General features: G+C 41.8%; 1 protein-coding gene across 8 annotated transcripts in view; it reads left to right on the top strand.

Annotated features, from left to right (window-relative positions):
* Window positions 1-23410, top strand: part of ENOX1 (ecto-NOX disulfide-thiol exchanger 1) — a 625875-nt gene that overhangs the window by 378899 nt on the left and 223566 nt on the right. For 7 of the 8 annotated variants that reach the window (XM_082435381.1, XM_082435376.1, XM_082435380.1 and 4 more), the window contains 2 exons: window positions 19657-19803; window positions 20655-20792. In XM_082435381.1, coding sequence (XP_082291507.1) covers window positions 19791-19803; window positions 20655-20792 — 151 coding nt within the window. In that variant the 5' untranslated portion in view covers window positions 19657-19790. The remainder of the gene's footprint in view (window positions 1-19656; window positions 19804-20654; window positions 20793-23410) is intronic. The other variant, XM_082435375.1, reaches the window with a different exon arrangement.

The raw sequence follows: 23410 nt of genomic DNA, 5'->3' as shown, positions 1-23410 counted from the left end.
TTGGAGTAGAGTTGATTTACAATGTTGTGTTAGTTTCAAGTCTACAGCAAAGTGAATCAGTTATTCATATACATACATCCACTCTTTTTAAGATTCTTTTCCCATATAGGCCATGACAGAGTACTCAGTAGACTTCCCTGTGCTATATAGTAGGTCCTTATTAGTTATCTGTTTTATATGTAGTAGTGTGCATATGTCAATCCCGATCTCCCAATCCCTCCCCCACTTTCCCCCTTGGTAACCATAAGTTTGTTTTCTACATCTATGACTCTATTTCTGTTTTGTAAATAAGTTCATTGGTACCCACATATAAGCGATACAATATGATATTTGTCTTTCTCTGCCTGACTTGCTCAGTATGACAATCCCTAGGTCCATCCATGTTGCTGCAAATGCGGGCTTCGTTTTTTAAAGGACAGTATTTAACTGAAACTGATGCTGGTTTCAGTGCTCAGTAGCTGGGCAGAGAGGTCAGGGGCCAGGAGAATGTCACAGGAGGAGGCTTCCTGTAGTCTGTCCTCTCCCACCTGCTTGTGGCCCTGTCTGTTGGGACTGGGAAGCGGAGGGGACCATGTATATTGTGCCGCTAAACAGAGAGTCCAGATGGTCAACTGCGTTCTGTCCAGCAGACCACCCTGCCTCCTAACACTTCTTGGCAGTTTCTAACAAGCAGTGCTACTAAGGGTCCTGAGTTATAAATTGTTCCCGGTCTCAGGCTTCCTGGCCAGAACAGCACGGCCCATCAGTTTCTAGCTTTAGAATAATAAGAGGGAAAACAAATGGTGTTTCCTGGTGAGATAGCATCATCATAAGTGACCAGACAAATCCTGCTCATAGGTCGGTCTGCTGCGTAGAAGGTACGGTGCTAAGAGGTTGATCATTCAAATTGCTCTCTGCCTTTACATGCCTGGGAAACTAGTTGGAGAGAAAACACAAACACAGACACACAAAGAAAATAACCATGTACACACACAAAAATCGGGCATGTTAAATGGCCAGAGGGGCATATGGAACACTGGTTGTCAAAATGCATTTGTTCCTCAGTTTGATAGTGGATACCAGCTTAACAGTTTTTGCCGTGTCTGTATCATCAGAACATTTATTTACTTTTTTGTTCATATACGACTCCAAAAAGTATCTATTTAAGCTTCTTCCTAAGTAATAATATCTGCAAAATCACATGGTTTTCTTCTAATACACTTTTTTCCTGATACGTGTTAAGTTGAACTATATGAAGCTGCCGATATTTGACTATTTTTTAAATCCACGAAAACATCCATTTCACGTAGCTTAAAGTACACATAACTCTTCAGAATTTAAAATGATGGTTTCATGAGTCACATTAAATCCCCGGATATAACACCGGAGGAACATATCACCCTGGAGGAACTCTGGAGCTGGAGGGAGCAAGCAGTTGTTAAGAGTTGATCTTGTAAGGTTTCTCAGGGGAGGGGGGCCGGGATGTGAAGCTGGAAAGAAGGGTGCATAGACAAGAGAGGGAAGAGCAGGGATCACAGGGGAGAAGCCGTCCGTGAGGATGGGTAGGGGGCTGAGTGCGCCACCTGTGGGAAAGGAAAGCCGATGGACCAGAGAGGGCGCTCCGGACTCCTCTGATGTAAATTCTTAATCCTCGCATTTATTTGGCAAACATGTTTTCAAAGCACATGAGCACAGTTTTATGACCCTTCTGAAGTTTTCTGCAGATTACTCTGTTATGATGATTAATTCCTTAAGCAGGGTCAGGTAGCATTTCTGTTAGGGAGTATGCAGTCGTCTGCAGCGGGACCACAGTTGGAAAGAGCTGTGTAATGCAAGTACAGGAGGTGTGAATTTGCACGCAGACAGCTGCATGGGGCGGGAGGCTCCGTGGCTGTCTCCCCCTTAGAGAGTCAATCTTCCCAGGCTGTCAAATCCCAGAGAGGGCTCTCCTGCCAAAGACAGCAACTGACGGGGTTGAGGTTCCCTCCAGTTCATTCCAGAAGCTCCCCTGGCCATTCCTGCGGACGTCTTTCTATCTTTCTGGCCCATCCCTGCTGTGCTGAAGACTCCAGCCTCGGGCTCTCCTCCTTACCAGGTGGGTAAGGAGGGTAACACCCAGCAGATTCCCCAGCGCTTACTGGGAGGGTGAATCAAAGGTCAGTTTCCCAGGATCAGTTTCCACGGCTGCCATGCCTGCAGGCCCAGGCTTAGCCCTGCCCGAGGTGTGTTCCAGCAGAGAACATCGAGCCATCTGAGCATTGGGCCCTGGAACAACATGAACTATATTCTCCTGGAATGGAAAGAAAACAACTTTGTTCTCATGTGTTGGAAAAACTCAGAGTGCTTCAGCTGTAGAAATGTGTCCTCATTACTTTTAGAGCTCAGTGTAATTTAGGAAAGTATGGGTAGGACTAATTATTTCCTTATATTTAAAGAGAATAAATCTGTATGTGTTTTGACAGTGTATTGGCATTTGGTATCCAGTGTTAATTATTTGTGTCTGTGGCAGAAAGAACCTGGCAGGGCTGCTCCCTTGCATTGCTGGTCCCTAGATCCAAAAACAAGCTTTGAAGGTCAAATAGACACCAGCAATAATAACCACAAAAACAATCAATCCATAAATTAATCTCAGAGCCAAGATGAGGGCCAAATTACCCACAGATCTTTAAAATGGTACAGTTATTTATCGTGAGTCCAAGGACACCATAACTCCTGGTGATGATTATATATCATGTTCCTTGAAGATACAGTGAACTTCACTTGTATGAGTCATTCAACAAATTTGTATGTGTGCATTTTAAAATGTAGATTTTAGTATTCTTCAGGTCTGGTGAAGCCAAGAGATCAGGAGAAGACTGCCATTGAAAAGATAGTGTGTCACTCACAGTTCCTAAGAGGAGAGAGTATGTGCCACCCCAGGAGGTGGGTGGGCACAGGGGGAGGCACCAGGGTCAGTCAGGATGCGGAAGGAGCAAGGGAAGAAAGTGGGCGAGAGGCTTCATGATAGTTTCTGAGAGAAGGAACGGGTGAAGCAGGGTGAGCATGTTTAGGATTGGCTAGTTTGAATCATTTCCTCGGGCTCTGAGGCACAGGGGCTGTCTTTAGTTGTCCGGTGCCTAGCCCTGGGGTGATTAGGGCAGGGGGATAGTGGAGTCTATTGACGGTGTGAGCTCTGGATTGGTTAGCTCGAATTTGAAGATTATGCTCCTATTGTTTGCTGTCTTTAGGAATTGACCAGCCCTGGGAGAGGCAGTCCCTCCAGTGTCAGGAATGGCCCAGAGGTTAAAGCATCAGGAAATAGAAACGATAAAAAAAAAAATAACCAATGCAGTACGTATATATATTTATATATATGTACACACACACATACACAGACATACACACTCATTCTACTTATTCAGTGCATTTGTGCAGGGGGAAGGGAGAACACATGTCTACTGTGTACCAGACGCTGTTTTGGTTGATGGCGATTTAGCAGGAAAAACATAAACAATTTTTAAAAGTCAGCCTGCCCTTATGGAACACCAGCTTATCAAAGAAATAGTTATGTAATATAACCTCAAATACTGAGAAATCCTATGGAGAAAAATACAGCTGGTGGAAGGACAGAAGGGAACTGAAGTTACTATTTTTGGTAGGTCAGGGACGGCCTCTCTGCAGAGGGTGATATTTCAGTAGAGAAAGGACTAAGGGGCTAGAAAAGGGCAGATGTCCAGGCATCTGGAGGAACCACAGGTGCCGAGTCACTGAGAGGATTCTGCTTGGCCGACTCAGGAACAGTAACAAGGCCCGTGTCCTGGGATCCCCGGGAGAAGGGGGGCTGTAGGAAATGAGGCGGCAGAGGTGACCAGAAGGCAGAATCTGAAGGACCTTGGAGGCCATCCAAGGGCAAAGGGAAGCTGTGTATTGCTTCTGTGATGCTAGAAATTCAAGCCATATGAAGATAAGAGTTAAGCTTTGGTCTCAAAATGCAAATTAAATAGCCGTCGCCTCACTATTTTCTTCTACACTATTCAATTTTTTCAATATTTATTTGAGATGGCTTTGTTTGCAAATGGGAAAGCTTACTGTCTTTCTCCCCAAAGTTTTACATTTGGAAATTTTTTTTAAAGTTGAAAACAAACAAAAACTTACCCATATAATGCAAAAAGACAGCTTTAGATCAGGGGTGTTGGAAAATGACTCTCTGTACTGCTGAGTTCCTTGGCATATATGTGGCATTTAAATAAAATGAAATACAATTTGAAAACCGCCACACTTCTGAAAATCTAGAAGAAGAAAAAAGATCTGGGAACAATCAACAATTTGCTTTCATTTTCTGTTAAATCGTGATTTCTTTTGCACTTGGTATCGTTTACTAAATATAAAGTAAAATCCACTCACAATCTAGTTAACATAAGCACGCCCAGAAAGAAAAGCTCATTTCAAATCTAATTGTGGATATTGTTCCTTTGTTAAAAATTCATAGGGTTTATAAACGTGTCCATTAAGTACTGGAGTCTCCATTATTTCCCCAGCTCTTTTCCCACTGCCAATTCTGATCAGAATTTTAAAACACCCCTCTCTATGAAGGTGTTCTCTGAAGAACAAAAAGCAGGGGGGAGGTAGAAATTATGAATATAACTAGAAAGACCTTCTGAACAAATATGCTGCGGTTTCCTGATTTAGTTTCAGTATAATGTAGGTAAATGGACAGGGGCAGACCATCTTCTGTTAACCTCAACATCATGTTACCGCTCTAAAGTTCTGCCTCTCAGTAATCTTTAAATGTGGTATTAACTAAGAGCTGGTCGGTTGTTTGGTTGTTTTGCTTTTTGGAAAATGGAGGAAACTGAAGAGTAGGCTGTTGGCTTAGCTTCTTCTCTGTTCTGGTTCTAACGCCCCTCCACCCACATTAGCGAGACCTAAGTCATGTACCACTTCTTAATACTGGGCATGTTGTTTGCTGCAGTGGACAAGACAAGCAGTACTCTGCAGTTCAGTGTCTTGGTTAATCTCCATGTGGGGCCCCTATTGCTTACACTTCATGTGCTTTCATTGATTTGGGTCAAGAATATGCACATACAAGAAAACTAGTGGCAGGGAATTCTCTGGTGGTCCAGTGGTTAGGACTTGGCGCTTTCACTGAGTGGGTCTGGGTTCAGTCCCTGGTTGGGGAAGTAAGATCCTGCAAGCTGCATGGCATGACCAAAAAGAAAAAAGAAAGAATGAAAAGTAATAAGAAAATATATAAAAAACTATTAAAAAAGTAAATTAAATTTTAAAAAAAAGAGAAGCAAAAAAAAAAGGAAACTAGTGGAGAGTATAAAATAAGACTGTGTAACTGTATATAACAAAACTGTGATCACGTGGCATGGAGGGAAAACACTTTTCTGGATTTCATATATAAATTTACAACCATCGTATTACACTTAATATATTTCAGAAATCACCTTTTCTCCTCATATGAACTTATTTTTGCAGTTTGACTCAGCAAGAAGCTTGCAAATTCAGGAACAATTTGAGCTCAATACAACTCTGATTGGAAGGATCCGACTATAACCTGTATTTTATCCTGCATCACATTTCAGTATTAACTCACATCTTCTCTTTAATTTGCTGCCCTGCGTAAAATGGCCTCCTCATCTCCCTGGTTCCCGAGTGTGTGATCCAACGGCAGATATCATAGCCAAAAGATCCCTGCTGCTGTTGGCCATTGTTCTGAATTTCGTTTAATGGATTAAGTCATCAAGGTGATAATGCTACATGCCTTTCCCACGTTTGAACTCCTGGACCACAGGAGTTTACAGACCAAAACAGGGATGATACTGCCAAACCCTGCCACTCACAGCCTCCAACCACCTAGCTTATTATTCTAGGTGTCGTGTGAACCAACAATGAATCAAGCCAAAATACTGATGGAGAAAAACCCAGAGAGACCAGAATGTGGACTTTTCAGGGGGGAGTAGTTGGTGTGAAGATGCGCTCACAAAATTGTCGTTGGTGGAGGTTTTGCTGCTGTTATGTAATCCAAAGAATTCCTCTATGAGAACCTATCTAAAGGGATCTGGATTTTAACTATCAAAATGTCTCACCGTGTTGCCAGTAATGCTTCGTTTCTTTCAGTTCCTCCAAGAGGCATTATGCGTTAGCCCCTCACATAACTCGTGAGATGAGGAGTGAAGGCATACAGTGGAGAAGCTCAGGGAACCAGCCCGGGGCGAACTTGTGATGAGAGCTCTCTTGTGATGTACAAATTGTGCTGCCAAACTGCTGTGCATATTTTTACAGGAGAGGCACAAAGGGGGTCCCCAGACCAGCTCTCAGGGTTTAAGGCTATCTTCACTGGGAACAAAAAAGTAACTGCCACAATGGTACTGATCCTGATACGCACGCGGTGGGAGTTGGACTCAAGTGTACATCACACAGTAACATAGACCCTTGTGCTTCCAGCCCGTGCAGTCGCCAACCCCCGGGAGAGGAATTAGAAGTTGGGATTTCTGGTTCACTCAGCTCCCAGCTTTACCCGGCCCTGAGGTACCCCCATTTCCTACTTCCTGTAGCTCTCCTTCATGCTGGAAGGCAGAAAGCAGGCTTGAACTCCGGGCCAGCCTGGTAGCCAGCCGCCAGCGGAATGAGATAGCTTGTGAAGTAAGAGAGGTAGGATGGGAAGGGGTGCTAGCACGAAACGGGTGAGGAAAAGGAAAAGAGGAGTAGTAACCTGACCCTACCTCCCAGCCATCCCACTCATACGGCCCTGACCAGCCTTTCCATCTCGCCCTCTTTATCTCTCACTATCGTAGTTCGTTAGGTGGCAGAAATGTGGTGGGAGTGTTGGTAAACTGGCGATTCCAATAGAAGCTGTCTACACAGGGATAGCAGTTCTAGGCAAGCCTCGATGGTGACGATACTTACACCAAGCTCTCAGCTCAGACCACAGATTGACCCTCATTATATGTATTTGGACACAGTTAAGCCCAATGTGGGGCTAAGGCATCTGTGAGGTTGTCTGATAAAACCTAACCCATTAAAACCCTCAGACTGTCGATCAACCCTACGTAGACATCTTATGCATATGTTCCCCATCTCTGTTTCTCTAGATGCTTAATGATTATTCTAAGAAAAATGTGCTTCTCCATAAAGCCTGGGTCTTCAGATGTTTTCCAGCAGATGTTTCTGCTGATTTGCTCAGATTCTTTCCCCTGTCTACTTTTATAACTGAAGTAGAAGGGTCAGGATGGCTGAATGGGGGTGGGGTGAGGGCCGTGCAAAGACACAACAAGGCTTCCAGGTCCTGATGACAGAGGGAGACTCAGACCCTGGCTCTACTTCACCATGACAGGCTGTCTCCTGGCACAGTGCCAATGCTGGCATTTTTCCCCCCAAGCAACTCTGGCTTCATGTTTGCCTACTGCGCCAGCAACTCCTGGTTTCAGCCTCCTTGTCTTTCTCTTTGTTGGGCAGTGGGGGAAGGAGGAGAATGGTGGGCGGGGGAAGCAAAGAATCTTAGTGATTTTTCCTTCCTTCCTTCAAGACTAACAATACATTAATAAGTAGTTATATCCAGAATCCACTTGTTGTTTTCTTATAATAGGCAGGCTCTGAAGAGTATCTAGTTTGCCACACTGCAGCAAGCTCAGGTTTGCTAATTTTTTTTTTCAGTTGAGCTATAGTGGACGTATTACGGTAGTTTCAGGTGTACAACATAGTGAGTCAATATTTTTGTATGTTATACTCCATATAAAGTAATTATAAAATATTGGCTCTATTCCCTGTACTGTATCTTATTTATTTTATACCTAGTAGTTTGTACTCTTAATCCCCTTCCCTCTCCCCACTGCTAACCACTAGTTTGTTCTCTACATCGGTGACTCTGTTTCTGTTTTGTTGTATTTGTTCATCTGCTAGCGCTTCTTACTTTGCAGACTTTTTGGAGACGGGGGTCTGTGTCTTGCTCACCACTATATTCCGAATTTCAAGCACAGTGACCCACATACAGTAAGCATGTAATAAAGATCTACTGAGTGAATGCATCCCTGGGGGACGAACTAACCCTTTACCCCAGACTCCTCCAGTCAAACCAAGAGGGACCTCCTAGTCTGGCTCTTTGTTGGAGAAAAGTTCCCCAAATCTATAACAATAGAGGTCCAGGCTAAGACAAACTAAACCCTGGTCTCTGCCAGTCATTAACTTTGTTACCCGGGGTAAATGGGCCGGTCTTAATTTTCTGAAACTTAACTTTTCTTCTTTCGCAAAAAAGTGCTAATAACATCTGTCACGTAGGTTGTTGTGAGTTTTCATGAAATCAAAGATGTGGGGCTGTTATATAGTAAGCTGATTTCCCACTGGGTGCCTCTGGGGGAGGGCTGAGGGAATGACTCTCCTTTCACTTTATAGACTTCAGCTTTTTTTTTTTTTTTAACTCATTCCAAGCATTAGTATTAGTAAAAATGACTTTAAAATAAAAATGTCCTTAAAAGAATATTAGTTTCCTTCTACCTGACGTATATTGATGTTTATTCTCAGATTGAAAGGAACTGCGTCACTGCATTTCCATGCAAATCTCACTACTCAAAAAAAGGGCAGTTGAATTAGCTGGTAGATAGGAAGGGTAGCAAGTGTTTGGGGAGCGTGTTTGAATGAAGATGGTGTCTCCTATTAAAGTAAGGGTTTAGTATTAGGAGATTTTGCTGTGGGAAGTCTGGAAATAATGCTACACTTAGTTTTCATGATGATTATGTATCTCACGGTTCTATCTACCCTATTTTTAGCTTATTAATAATTAATAAAACTCTTTGTGTTGTAGAGATGGTATCAGATTGATATGCTGGATAAGCGCGTGAACACATGTCTGCTTCATCGTGCAAGTAATAAAATCATTATCGTGATTGCATTAATGGGCCAGGGCCTGGTCCATTTGGAATATTTGGAGCTGGCAGCCGCGTAGTTCTCAAGTGCCATTACCTCATACCCTGCACTGCAGTTGCTGCTTATTTTCTTAGTCATCATTTTACAGTAAACATTGTCTCATAATAAACCATAAAATTTAGAAATGCACAAGAACAAGAAAGTCAGAGTTCTTGAAGAGCAGATGATCTTTTTCATTAAGACTAGAGAGGGGAAAACGTGATAATGCTAGTGGGAATTCTTTTAAAATATTTGTTTAGGTTGGGTTTAAGCCATCTAGCTGTGAAAAATAATAAACCATGGTAGCAATGGCAATATACTGTAATTCCCACAAAGCACATTCAGCATAATTTCTTTTTTTTTATAAATAATAAAACCATAAATAAATATGATTACTCTCAGCTCACATGAAATTACTTTCAGCACCAGGAGCCAGATGTTTTTCTCTCATATCTGTCTTCTTTAGGGTCAGTTTTTGCTTGCCCCCCGCCATCACCACCGGTAATATGTAAGTAATCTGTGAATAAATAACTGGGGATGGCATTGGATCTTGAACTTGAGTTTGGCGAGTTTGAGGGGAGATGGATCTTTGTTTGTCTCACACGCAATAGGCAGGAAGGGGCCAGATGGTGCCTCAAAACAGCCACTTAAAACTTCTTAGGCTCCAGGCGCCAGCAGCTTTATTCTGGAGGCCTCACCCCACGTCGTATCAAACATACGAAATGCACTGACATGTGACATTCAATATAATTTTGTCTATAGGACTTTTGGACAGGATTTTTTTTTTTCTGGGTGGTGCTACGCAGCATGTGGGATCTTAGTTCCCCGACCAGGGATCAAACCTGCACCCCCTGCAGTGGAAGCGTGGATTCTTAACCGCTGGACAGCCAGGGAAGTCCCGGGAAGGGTTTTTATAATTCTGCTTTTGAAATTATTTTCCTACAAGTTGCTCATTTCATTTACAGCCAGCTCTGACTTCTCCATAACCGTGTGGGCTCAGAGACTTTTTCCAGTGCGACACAGCCCCACTTACAAATGATTTCTAACTCAAACGATGTCTATATAGATATTAACTTTGCTAATTAGAGAAGTTGTCATAATACAAAATGCATAGGTATTTCATTAAATAACTATTTGCTTTTGATCATACGCATTTCACTGCAGGTTGACACAAACCATTTTCAGTACTCCAACATTATTGTAGACCTCGGTGCCTTTAGTGCCTTGTTGGTAACTACAGCCGTAGTTAGAAAAATAGGCGATTTTCCCAGGGCCGGATGGGTTCTTAATGTGGAAGATAGGAGTAGAGAAAGAGATTCCATTTGAGAAGCTTAGTCCTCCAAATGCCATCCCCTTGTACAGAGGAATGGTTTCTATTAAGACATGCTTAAGGGGCAGATAGCACTGAGTGTCAGGAGTATGAGTGTTCGTGGGAGGAGGTGGGGTGGACCAGCACATCTACACCTTTGTATGGGAGGAGAGAGAGAGAAGAGAGAGAGGTGGGGTGAGAGAAAGGGGAGGGGAGGGAGGAGGGAAGGAAGGGAAGGAGTTATGGTTATAGCAGCAGTGTTTTACAGTGACCTTCAACCTTGTCTTCAGTGCTGGAACCTTCCCATCAGCATTTATCCCACCCCCTCTTTTTGACTCTTGCCAAACACAGCCAATAACAACTAAAGTTTGACGTATTTCCTCAGGATGCTCCCTGCCAGCCTAGACTTTTCCAATTGGATATCTCGCTGCACATGCATGACTCGTGCCCTAGTAGCCCTCCCCCAACTAGCCCAACGCCATGTCACCATCTCTGACTCCCTGAAGAGGAAAAAGGACCAACCATCCCAGGGAACCCAAGGTCCCCACTATCCTGCCCACTGGTTACAGAGCATCAGCAAGGGCTGTGCGTGCTCATTTAGAGAAGAGAAAACAAGGTCTCCAGCCCCCAGTGACACACTAGAGGTGAGGTGTCCTGCTCCGGGGGCGATCACTGCTGTGGGGCTAATGCTTTATTCATCGTGTTGCAATGGCATCATTAAGAGCACATTAGTTTAAAGAGTAACTAATATGTTCTTGGTGCCCCTCCGAGGAGAAACATTAAACAGGATGAGCAACCAGCTCAGGCCGGTCATGGTCTGATCCAGGGTTTATTGCAGGTAGATTTCCATAGATTTAAGAGCTTTAATCAGGGCTTTTTGGAAAACAGATAACTCATTTACTAGAGTTTGCAGCCATTTAAGGGTAAGTTTTTCACCCACTACAATTAAAATGTTCCACTTTGTAGCTTAATATGTTTTCCGTGGTTGGGTCAAGGTGTAAAATGAGTGTGTAATGAAAAAAAAAAAAAACGAATACAAAACAGCACAAATTATGGAGTTAAATATACTCTGCTTTCCCTTACATAAGAAGATGATAATGTTCACAGAAATCACTTTCTGTACTTAAGTGTGGCTGAAAAGACCAGTATGTGAATGATATGCCTTAATACACTATGCATTAATTTTAAAATCTTCTTTGATTTGTGGTGCCATCCATGGTTTATAGAGGTTACCTCTCCTGATGGCTGTGTCTTTGAAGCCAGAAATCCACCTGAAGTCTATGTCAGAGGCATTACCCCCTTTCTCAAAAGGACTCTTCCTCTGGTCTCTCTGCTGCTCTCTATCGGCAGCCTGTAGTTTTTTGTTTTTTGTTTTTTTTTTAATAGTAATCTTTTATTTATTTATTTTTGGCTGTGTTGGGTCTTCGTTTCTGTGCGAGCGCTTTCTCTAGTTGCGGCAGGCGGGGGCCACTCTTCATCGCGGTGCGCGGGCCTCTTCATTATCGCGGCCACTCTTGTTGCGGAGCACAGGCTCCAGATGCGCAGGCTCAGTAGTTGTGGCTCACGGGCCTAGTTGCTCCGCGGCATGTGGGATCTTCCCAGACCAGGGCTCGAACCTGTGTCCCCTGCACTAGCAGGCAGATTCTCAACCACTGCGCCACCAGGGAAGCCCCAGCCTGTAGTTTTACCATTTCAAGTGAAGCTTTTTTGTAGTTCCAGCTTTCTGTTTACCTTGTCTATTCTGTAGAACTTTTTGAATGGGAAGGGAAGAGAACAGAGAGGGTGCCAGCAGGAAAAAACTCGTCGTTTGAGTGGAAGCAAGAATTCTCTGATACGTCCTTATTTATTTTAATAAACTTGTCTGTGACTTACTTATTTGGCAGTTATGCCTCAGTGTCCCTATTCAGGGGCTCGAAGAGTCCCAAGGCCTACACATGACTGTAGAAGTAGGATTGAAAGACAGAGCTCAGCTATCTTGTTTTCTAGATAAGGGCTTTGCTGCAGGGAGACTTTTTGAACTGTTAAGGCTATTTTGAAACAGTTGCCTGTCAGAAACATTTTGGGGACTTTTGTATCTGGGAGAAGTTAGAAGTGATGAACTCTCAGGTTGGAATCTTGATGTTCTATGAGCTTGTGTGTGTTTGTCCTGATTGATAGGTATCCATTAATGAGGGGAATTAGTTGACCCATGTCATGTTTCATAAACAGTCTTCTAGTATAATATTGCCCTTCTCAGAAAATCTGAAATATACTAAGTATGGAAGGTGTCTCTACAAAGACTTTGAAGTTACATGTTTTTATCATAGTAGCTTCCAGTCCTATTTTCTTTTCCGTTTTTAATGGAAAGAGAAATACTTTACTCCTATGGTCTCAAGCTTTCTCTTTTATTATTTTCTTCAATTTAGAAATATAAAGTGTTATTTTTTTTAAAAGCAAAGAGTTCCTGAAAACAAAATAATTTTACCTCTGTCATTTGTCTACACTTATACATGTAATGCCAAACAGTATTTTTCTTTGTATCAAAAGATGATTGGCTTTATCTGCTATCCTGCCATGCTGGTTGAGTTATCTCTTTGGTAAAGTTGGTTATTTTGTTTGATTGCATCATTACAGAGGGAGACCTTCTGTTTCTATCATATTCATTCTCTCTTTTTCTCTTTCAACACTGAGTTCTTCGGAGACAGATATGTCATGGGTAAAACTATCATCCATTTAGTAACCATTTCCTCCCTAAGCTGGAAGGATGATAATCTGTAGTTTAAAATTGGCTACTAGACAAAGTAGAAAAATGGAGGATGTAATCACAGACCCTTAATGGCATTTTGTGTTTGAGAAATGGCCAGACCTGCTTTTTATCCTCTGTGGTGCATGCCAAATTGAAACTTTTCCTTTCTTCGCCTGATTTCACTTCTTTAGCACTATAGGTATATGCCTTTGTTACACTAATGCAGCACTTAATGGATCAGGCGATGCCGTTATTTATAGATTTCACCTCCTCCAAAGAGCAGCTGGGAAGAAGTCTCACAAAAGGAGAACATCGCTGTAACCTGCTTATGACCCTACATTGGTTACCAGGGAGGTGTGGAATCTTAGATCTTGGAGAATGACTTGTTAAGCACACCAAGAGCTTATCTGGAAAAATCTAACATTTTTTAAAAATTGTCTTTGATACTTGAAATTTTGTCTGTGTTCTAGTTTCCAACAGCAATTTTCCCTTTTGTGTTCTTTAGCTTTCAAACCTCCAGTCTTTGAGACTGGACCCTGGAACTGAATTTTGTTTTTTTGTTCCCTTATTACTTCCTTCTTTCCCTTTCTTATTTTCCTTTTTACTTTCTTTCCTTCCTTCTATGCCTGAATTTATTTGAAAAACATACGTGTGTGTGTGTGCATGCGTGTGTGTGTGTGCGTGCGTGTGTGTGTATATAAAATTTTATATATGTAATTTATATGATGATTTGAATACATTTTAAATTTATAAATACATTATAATTTTATATGTATACTGAGCATCTGGCATATTCTAGGTACTATGCCTGCTCCCTGCAGGGATGCAAAAATGGCCAGTTTCCATGATCATTCTAAGCATGTTGTTTATTAGGGACATAGACATAAACAACTAATTGGGATATGAAGTTACAAGTGCTGGTATAGAGAAAGGTTCAGAGCACTGTGGGAACACAGAGGAGGGAATACATACCTCCTTTGTCTTCTTGCCTTAAAGGGCAAACTAAAAACTACTTAGAACAGGAATGGCATTTTTCTCCTCAGGTGTACTGTGCTGTGAGGTGTGTCACATCATGACCCCTTTGAAAAGAGTTCAATGGTTTTATAAACATGTGAGTAAGATATTAAAGAAGGTCATAGGTCAGGTATTTAAGAAGACCTTTTGATTTCATGGCTTTGATAGAAAGTACTACAGGGTCCAGCACTGCCTGAATCGATCTTAGCCCAGTTCCATCCTCTGCCCATACTGTTTCCAAGAGTTGACTTTTCTGTCCATTTCCAAGTAGGATCTTTCTAGCTTTATTTGATATAATATTCCTACCTTATAATTCTCTTCATCATAAATTCCCCCACAAAATCTAATTCCTCATAAACTTTAATATAATTTAAATCTCTTCTTCAAAACCTTAATCCTCTTATTTCACACTAATCAGGAGACATCAGTCATTAATAACCAACATCCTGTATATTTAGCAGACGTGAAAACTTCATCATGCGTTATCATGTAGTACCTTAGGTACTTAGGTAGTCTCTGCTATCAGCTGCCTCCTTATAATCCTCTTCAGGCTCTCTCCTCTAAAGGGTACCAACATTCCAAAACCTAATCCATCTAAGAAGTAAGCAGCCACATAGACTTTGCTGACATTTCCGTAGAGGGTGCAGGGGAAAGGTTTACATTGTATATTTCCCGGTGAACCACCTCAAGGTCCACTTTAGTCATTTCTCTTCTCTGAAGTCCCCTTTTCTCATGAGTGGCTACCAAAGATCCTTTCTTTCTTTCTCCTCAAAGCGCTTAGCCTTGGTGTCCTTTTTTTTTCTTTTTTTTTTTTTAACCACCGTTTTTTTTTTTTAATAAATTTATTTATTTATTTATTTTTGGCTGCGTTGGGTCTTCGTTGCTGCACGCGGGCTTTCTCTAGTTGCGGCAAGCGGGGGCTACTCTTCGTTGCAGTGTGCGGGCTTCTCACTGCGGTGGTGGCTTCTCTTGTTGTGGAGCACGGGCTCTAGTCACGCGGGCTTCAGTAGTTGTGGCACATGGGCTCAATAGTTGTGGCGCGTGGGCTCTAGAGCGCAGGCTCAGTAGTTGTGGCGCACGGACTTAGCTGCTCCGCGGCATGTGGGATCTTCCCGGACCAGGGCTTGAACCCGTGTCCCCTGCATTGGCAGGCGGATACTTAACCACTGCGCCACCATGGAAACCCCTTTTTGCCACATTTTGCAGAGCAATTCTGCTCTGCCTCGAAACTTGCAGATTCCACCCATCTCCTAGATCAGTGTAAGAGGACCCATTCTCCTTAGAAGCCTGTTTAGTAATCCTCTACCATAATTTAAGCATGTCTTTGTGATCCTTCTGTGTTTGAAGAGATAATAGTGAGAATTTTATAAAACTGATGAAAGACATTAGGCTCTTCTGGTTGTTCCTCAGTGGGAGAATTAGTCTGAATTACTTCACTTACCATTATAGGAAGCAGAAATGTCTCCCTTATTCCTAAACGGTTGCTTAAAAATCATGGGGTTAAAACGTAAGTAATGTCTATTTAACAATACTCTGTATTGTTTTAAACTATGAGCATTTCCATAACCTCGAGAGAACATCCTACTGATTACATGGTGATCAAAGTGAGATATTTTCTTAGTAATAGAAGCAGAAAGTAGAACTTTGGATGGGAATGCATTTTTCTTTTTACTAGAATATAAACCATGATAATGCTAGTGAATACTTCCTATAAAATAAGAAAGTTTCAGATGTCATATGAAATAAGTTTCCTTTGGAATGAACTCTCAACAAGACATTAATAAATCAGATTTTCTCACTATAATTATTCTTCTGTTGAAGTAGGTATAAACCTAAGGACTTAAGTCAAACAAAATCATCCTTTTAAATTAACAAAAGAAAAATTTTCAAGACTTAACTCATCTCCACCCCCTTTTAATAGGAATCTGTGTTTTGTGGACAGTTACAGATGGATTTTATTACTCACGGGGTGTGTGTGTCCGTCCTTGTGTTCCTTGGGACCTTGGGACCTTGGACAGGTAGAATGAGTTGTGTTTCTTAGAGCAGGAGAAGCCTGTGTCATTTTTTTAGGCCAAATAGTATTTTCTTAGGCTTGGTGAGTTTCAAAAACTATTTGCCCCATTGATACAGCTCAATGAAATTCTGAGCATAAATATGTCTTGTTGAACAGTTATGAAATTAGGTCTGAGGTTTTGTACTTGAATGTACCTTAACAAAGAACAGGTTAGATTTCAGTTGAAACCTGGACAAAACTGTACTGTTATCCTTGGCATTTTGTACATCTGATTGTTTGGGGATGATCTTCACTAAAAGCTGTAAATAGAAACTGCCAATTTCACAATTCATCGTGAATCTCTTGAAATTGTTTGCAGTTGCACAGGTAGAAAAAAAACCTAGAGAGAAAAATTTATACATCTTTTAAATTACATTATATTATTTTATAAAGGAACGGTGAAAAGGAAGAAATATTCTGGTACAATTTAGATGTGACACAGAAAACTAGGGCAACACTTACTTTTAGAAATATCAAGTGTTACTCACTGTTTTAAAATTAATTACATAATTATCCAGTAGAACACAAAGATCCCAGGGTACCTTAATGGAAACACTACACTTTCAAATAAAATAATAATAATTAGCACCTACTATATTCCAAGTGCTTTATTAGCTATAATTTTTAACTCCCCACATCTCTGTGTGTAAATAAACATTAAGAATATTCATCTTTTCTATAGTTTGGAAATAAGAAAACTAAGGCAGAGACATTCATTGGAATGATGAATTAGGCATTATGGCCTTGAATCATTTAAAGAGGCAGGTACTCAATAGGAACAATAGATGTTAGTAGAGTATAAAAATCACTCTTGTAACTATTCATAAATTACCAGGTAGTAATTAATTTAAAATATCACCTTTCTCCCAAACCAAATCACTTTAAAATTTTTAAAGAATTGAAAGGCATCCTTGGGCTTCCCTGGTGGTGCAGTGGTTAAGAATCTGCCTGCCAATGCAGGGGACACGGGTTCGAGCCCTGGTCCGGGAAGATCCCACATGCCGCAGAGCAACTAAGCCCGTGCGCCACAACTACTGAGCCTGCGCTCTAGAGCCTGCAAGCCACAACTACTGAGCCTGCGTGCCACAGCTACTGAAGCCCGCGCACCTAGAGCCCGTGCTCCACAACAAGACAAGCCACTGCAGTGAGAAGCCTGCACACCGCAACAAAGAGTAGCCCCCACTCGCCACAGCTAGGGAGAAGCCCACACGCAGCAACGAAGACCCAACACAGCCAAAAGTAAATAAATAAATAAATTTATTTAAAAAAAGAATTGCAAGGCATCCTTGAGTCTATTGGAAATGCCTAAGACATGATAGAACTTCCTTTAGAGTCACCATTCTAGGTACATTCTAGGTACATGGTACATACATTCTAGGTGTATGTCATTCAAACCATTGGATAGGGAGATTGAAGAGATGTCATACATAGAATGTCACCGTCTCATTAGGGGATAAATTCAGGTTTACAATACACAGCTTGCCAAGAAACAATACTTTTGTGATGAAACAGTAGCGGTTTTGTTACTATTCTCAGTGAAACAGTATCAGTCTGTTAAGATGGAGATGGAAAGCGTGGGTAGAAGCTAAGGGCCCCGAGGACACTCGATTCCCCTTAGTAAGACCACAGTCACTAAAGTGAAAACTAACACTGGAACAGTTATGAAGCCAAGGAGAGCTACCACCACCCCTAAAATACTGTAGCGAAAAAGGCAAAGTGAAACATGGCCAGTCAGGCACAAGTCATAAAGCCTACAAAGTAAAGGGATATTCTCTGATACAGTGTTCCAGAACTGCAGACTCAATGGACAGAAAAAAAAGTTGTGATTAATGCCCCTTTGGGGAGAACTTGAGCTAGAAAAAAAACCAGCCAACTAAACTTCACTGGGGAGATAAGTAAGACAAATAGTGACCTTGCAATGATCTGAAGCGCCTCTCCTCCTCCTGGGCCATTTGAGCAAAAGAATGAACACGTTGTAGCCTGACTTTGCTTTGGTGTTCTGAAATGGCTGGAGGTGGAGAGAGGAAAATGCTTTGAGGTTTCACCACAGAAATGTTGCTGGTGTGTGGCTAGTTAAAGGGCAGGCATTTTGGTTAGCTATGTATTGATGTTATTGGGTGTATTTTGTATGGTGAGAATCTCTTTGTCTGATGGCATCCACTGCCTAGGATAAATGATGCATATAATATATAAACACGTTCTGAGTTTATTTGGGTGGTAGAGTCTAATTGTGAGGTTTGAAACATTTGTCCTGAGTACAATTTGCTCCCAAAGTTGAAATCATTCACTACTTCTTGATGAAGGTGTTTTATCTTCCTGATAGACTATTGGAAATAATTCCCCACCATCTCTCATTCCCCTACGTCTGAGGGCTAGGGATTTGTGGAGACCATAGAAACGATTTGCTCAATATCCACAGATCCGTGAGATATTGAAACTTGAGCTTCCATTTGAATTAAACTTACACTCACCTGGCAGTAAGGGTTTTTTTGTTTGGTTTTTGGTTTTTGGTTTTTTTGAGAATACAGTGTTCAAAAGGATCACTGATTCTTGCACCTAAGAATCAAAGAAATAAAAGAGCATACCATAAAAGGGCCAAACTTCGCACTAGATACACTGACAGACTATAACACTAATTCTAAAATATATATTAACAGAAAGACAGTTGAAAAAAATTTCTAAATTTGTGCCTAAGTAAAGATAAATACTTCGAATTCAGTTGTTCTACCAATCTACTTAAAATTCAAACTTCTCAGATCAGCCATCCAACTGATACGTTTTGTCTTCCAGTCTTGAACTGGTGAAAGTGCTCTTAAAATATGTACGTAGGAATGCTATGTCTTTGCATTTTTAAGGATAGAGAGAAGGCATAGCATTTTATAAATGGTACAACATAGAGGGACCCTTTGTAACTTTAAGTAATGTTTTGTTCTTTGTCTTTTTCAGAAAGGTGCTTTGAAAAGTCTTATAAAAATACATTTCTATATAAGCTGTGCAATTCTTGGGAAAATTCAGACCAAATTGCGGCCAGTAAAATTTATCTCGTCATAGAACTAAGAAAACAAATGCTTTTCCTCTGCCGCCCCAGCACCCTCTTCGTCTTCCTTGACGGGTGGGCAGCACACCGTTCTTTCCTTTTGCCTTTCCTGACGATTGTAATTTGGGCACACTCTTTACCAATCTCACGGGGAGTAGCTCCTTGCTTTCTTTTCTCCCTCTTCCCGACTTTTTCTCCCTCTCTGAATACATCTCACAGACGACCGTCTTTGAAAATAACAACATCAATTAATTTTTTAACTTAAAAAAAAATCACATTTAGCCCCGAGTCTGCCCTCTCCATTGATGTGTCATGTGCGGAGCAGGCTGTGAGGGTCTGATAAGCCCCGTCTGTGAAGTCTCTTCAGTAGGAGGCCAGGCACTAGCCGCTCCGCAGACAGGCTGTTTATTTCATCCAGCCCTGCTCCGGGTGGTTTGACAGTTGACCCGCACATCTCCCGGGCTCCAAGACCGAGACCGGAGAAGGATGCAGCTTCGCCTCTGTGCCCGCCACTGAAAGCTGTTCTTTGTTGTTTATTTGTTTGGCTGTGGTTGTTATTGTTTGTTTTGAATAGACAACAGTTCTTCCCATGAGAGCTCCCCCAGTTAACGATTACGCTTTCTCACCGCACTGCTCTTCTTCCCCTTTTGCAGAATCCGATGATCTCCGTGGGGACCCTGCACTCAGCCATCAAAGCACTCCCGCCCCTCAGGATGCTCGTAATTCAATAGTAGATGCAGGCGGCGGCGTTGAAAGCATCACACAGTGTCCCCAGCAGCTTCCTCAGATGATGGCTGCAGGTAAACGTCGGTGGCCAGCACGGAACACAAACCAGGCATTCTGCATCTTAGTGGAAAGCCTCCCCAGCCATGAAAATAAGTATTGAACCAGGAGCCTGGGCTCCTCAAAGAAACCAGGCTCTGGAACTAGTGAACATCAAAGAGCATTAAGTCAAATGTAACTTATTTTGCTGACCCTTTTTTTTTTTTTTTTTTTTTAGCTCTGTGCTATTTCTTTTCAATATTATTTATTTGTTTATTTTGTTTCGATGAAAGCCTGTGCGTGTAAGAAATATTTTGGGAGTCACTTTAGAAAGACACCTGCATTTCCTTAATGTACGGATGTAAATAGTTTGTAAAGGACGGAATATGTTACAAGGTAACACTTAATAAATTCAGTCAGGACCAGTTTGACTGCTTGACAGCTGATTTTAGAGATTTTATTACATGATTAGAGGGTGTGCCTGCTTCAGAATTACACTTGGAAACAGATGAATTTATTTATTCTAAGCCAGTTGACTTGTTTTACCCAGAGAGTCCTCTGACTTTGCCTCTCCACCAGGGAACTTAACTAACGTTTCACCTGGAGAAGGAAGCGATTCTTCAGTTTTTTCCAGGGGTACTTCCTTAATGGCATGGTGTGTATAATATAAACTGCATGTCATTAAGTTTCCTCCCAGAATATATTTGGAAACTCTTTTATGTTTACGTCTGGAGAAAGCATTGCTGTAGATTACAGTGCTGTTATTTTTTGTGGTTTGGGAATGTGCTTAAACGAAGCCTCACGTCTCTAGAAATGCGATTTGTTTTCAAAGAGACACCATTGCCTGTGGACTCTAAGTCAGAGTTTCTTTCCCCCCACCCCATTACAGCAGCCGATGGTTTGGGGAGTCTCGCGATCGACACGACCCAGCTGAACATGTCAGTGACGGACCCCACCGCCTGGGCCACCGCTATGAATAACTTGGGCATGGTTCCCGTGGGGTTGCCTGGACAGCAGCTCGTGTCGGGTAAGCTTTCTCCTGGATTGGAAGATGCCTGCAACCACGCCACGGGGTGTGGGTGACAGGCGCCTTGGCAGTCTTTCCACGCGCAGGTGTTGAGCCCGGTCTGGGATTTATGACCGGGGCGTGGTCTGGCAGACTGTGTGCTTGAGATTCTGTTTTTTTTTTTTTTTTTCTTAATTTATTTATTTATTTTTGGCTCCGTTGGGTCTTCGTTGCTGCATGTGGGCTTTCTCTAGTTGTGGCGAGCGGGGGCTACTCTTCGTTGCAGCGCGCGGGCTTCTCGTTGCAGTGGTTTCTCTTGTTGCAGAGCATGGGCTGTAGGTGCGCAGGCTTCAGTAGTTGTGGCACGTGGGCTCAGTAGTTGTGGCTCGCGGGCTCTAGAGCGCAGGCTCAGTAGTTGTGGTTCACGGGCTTAGTTGCCCTGCGGCATGTGGGATCTTCCCAGACCAGGGCTCGAACCCGTGTCCCCTGCATTGGCAGGCAGATTCTTAACCACTGCGCCACCAGGGAAGCCCCGGTGCTTGAGATTCTTACCCTCATCACCTCACTCTTCTGCCTAACAGCCATTCTCAGAAAAAGCCACACGCAGTTATCTCTCACCGGTGGCACTGTAACATCAATTTTGTATTTTAAATGGGTAAATAGAAGAGCTAATATTTGCTTTCCAATTTACAAAACTCTTCCGCAGACGTTATGCCATTTGATTCCACAGTCTTCTCTTTGAGACAGGTATACACTTATGGTGGTCGTGCCTCTTGTTCATGTTCCCATGTTAAAAACAGGGAAAGAGGGGACCAGAGTTTGGGTGACTTGTCCAGCACTGAAGTGGCAGAACTTAGAAACCCAACTCAACTGGCACTGCATTCCCTGTTTTCTTTCCGTCACACTTTGGAATAGTAATAACAGTCGTGTATTCAATTTAGAAAATGGTTGGAGATGTCACAAAGTAGAAGGTCATTTGAAAGAGTTGATCATTTAATAACACATGTTTATTGCAGATTTTCCATGTGCCCTGTAACAAGTGCTTTGGGAAATAGAAAAAAATATATATGTATATAAGTGTCCTTGAGGGTTCAGGGAGCATATCTCCCCAAACTGAAAAACACAGCGACAAAAACAGCAATAAAAATAATGTGTAGAATCAGGTGCTAAGAGGTGGTTCACTAATTTCCAGAAGGATCAATGCCTAGGGCTCTGAGGGAAGATGTTATCAGGGAGGTGAGACTTGAGCTGTCTGGAAAGATACATAGGGCTTCAGTATTCACTTAACTCATTCAACACACATTTTTTCCCCCTACTTATTTATTTATTTATTTATTTATCTAATTTATTTTTTACAGCAGGTTCTTATTAGTTATTTACTTTATACATATTAGTGTATACATGTCAATCCCAATCTCCCAATTCATCCCACACACCCCCCACTCCCTGCTTTCCCCTCTTGGTGTCCATACGTTTGTTCTCTACATCTGTGTCTCTACTTCTGCCTTGCAAACCGGTTCATCTGTAACATTTTTCTAGATTCCACATATATGCATTAATATACAATATTTGTTTTTCTCTTTCTGACTTAGTTCACTCTGTATGTCAGTATCTAGGTGCATCCGTGTCTCTACAAATGACCCAATTTCGTTCCTTTTTATGGCTGAGTAATATTCCATTGTATATATGTACCACATCTTCTTTATCCATTCGTCTGTCGATGGGCATTTAGGTTGCTTCCATGACCTGGCTGTTGGAAATAGTGCTGCAATGAACACTGGGGTGCATGTGTCTTTCTGAATTATGGTTTTCTCTGGGTATATGCCCAGTAGTGGGATTGCTGAGTCATATGGTAATTCTATTTTTACTTTTTTAAGGAACCTCCATACTGTTCTCCATAGTGCCTGTATCAATTTACATTCCCACCAACAGTGCAAGAGGGTTCCCTTTTCTCCACACCCTCTCCAGCATTTGTTGTTTGTAGATTTTCTGATGATGGCCATTCTGACCAGTGTGAGGTGATAGCTCATTGTAGTTTTGATTTGCATTTCTCTAATAATTAGTGATGTTGAGCAGCTTTTCATGTGCTTTTTAGCCATCTGTATGTCTTCTGTGGAGAAATGTCTATTTAGGTTTTCTGCCCATTATTGGATTAGGTTGTTTGTTTTTTTAATATTGGGCTGCATGAGCAGTTTATGTATTTTGGAGATTAATCCTTTGTCCATTGATTCATTTGCAAATATTTTCTCCCATTCTGAGGGTTGTCTTTTCATCTTGTTTATGGTTTCCTTTGCTGTGCAAAAGCTTTTAAGTTTCAATAGGTCCCATTTGTTTATTTTTGTTTTTATTTCCATAACTCTAGAAGGTGGGTCAAAAAAAGATCTTGCTGTGATTTATGTCAAAGAGTGTTCTTCCTATGTTTTCCTCTAAGAGTTTTATAGTGTCAGGTCTTACATTTAATCCATTTGGAGTTTATTTTTGTGTATGGTGTTAGGGAGTGTCCTAATTTCATTCTTTTACGTATAGCTGTCCAGTTTTCCCCACACCACTTATTGAAGAGGCTGTCTTTTCTCCATTGTATATCCTTGCCTCCTTTGTCATAGATTAGTTGACCACACGTGCGTAAGTTTATCTCTGGG

This window comes from Balaenoptera physalus (assembly GCF_965194825.1).
Source record: "Balaenoptera physalus genome assembly, chromosome: 18".
NCBI lineage: Eukaryota > Metazoa > Chordata > Mammalia > Artiodactyla > Balaenopteridae > Balaenoptera > Balaenoptera physalus.
The sequence above is the reverse complement of the archived record's forward strand: the minus strand, read 5'-3'. Positions and strand labels throughout refer to the sequence as shown.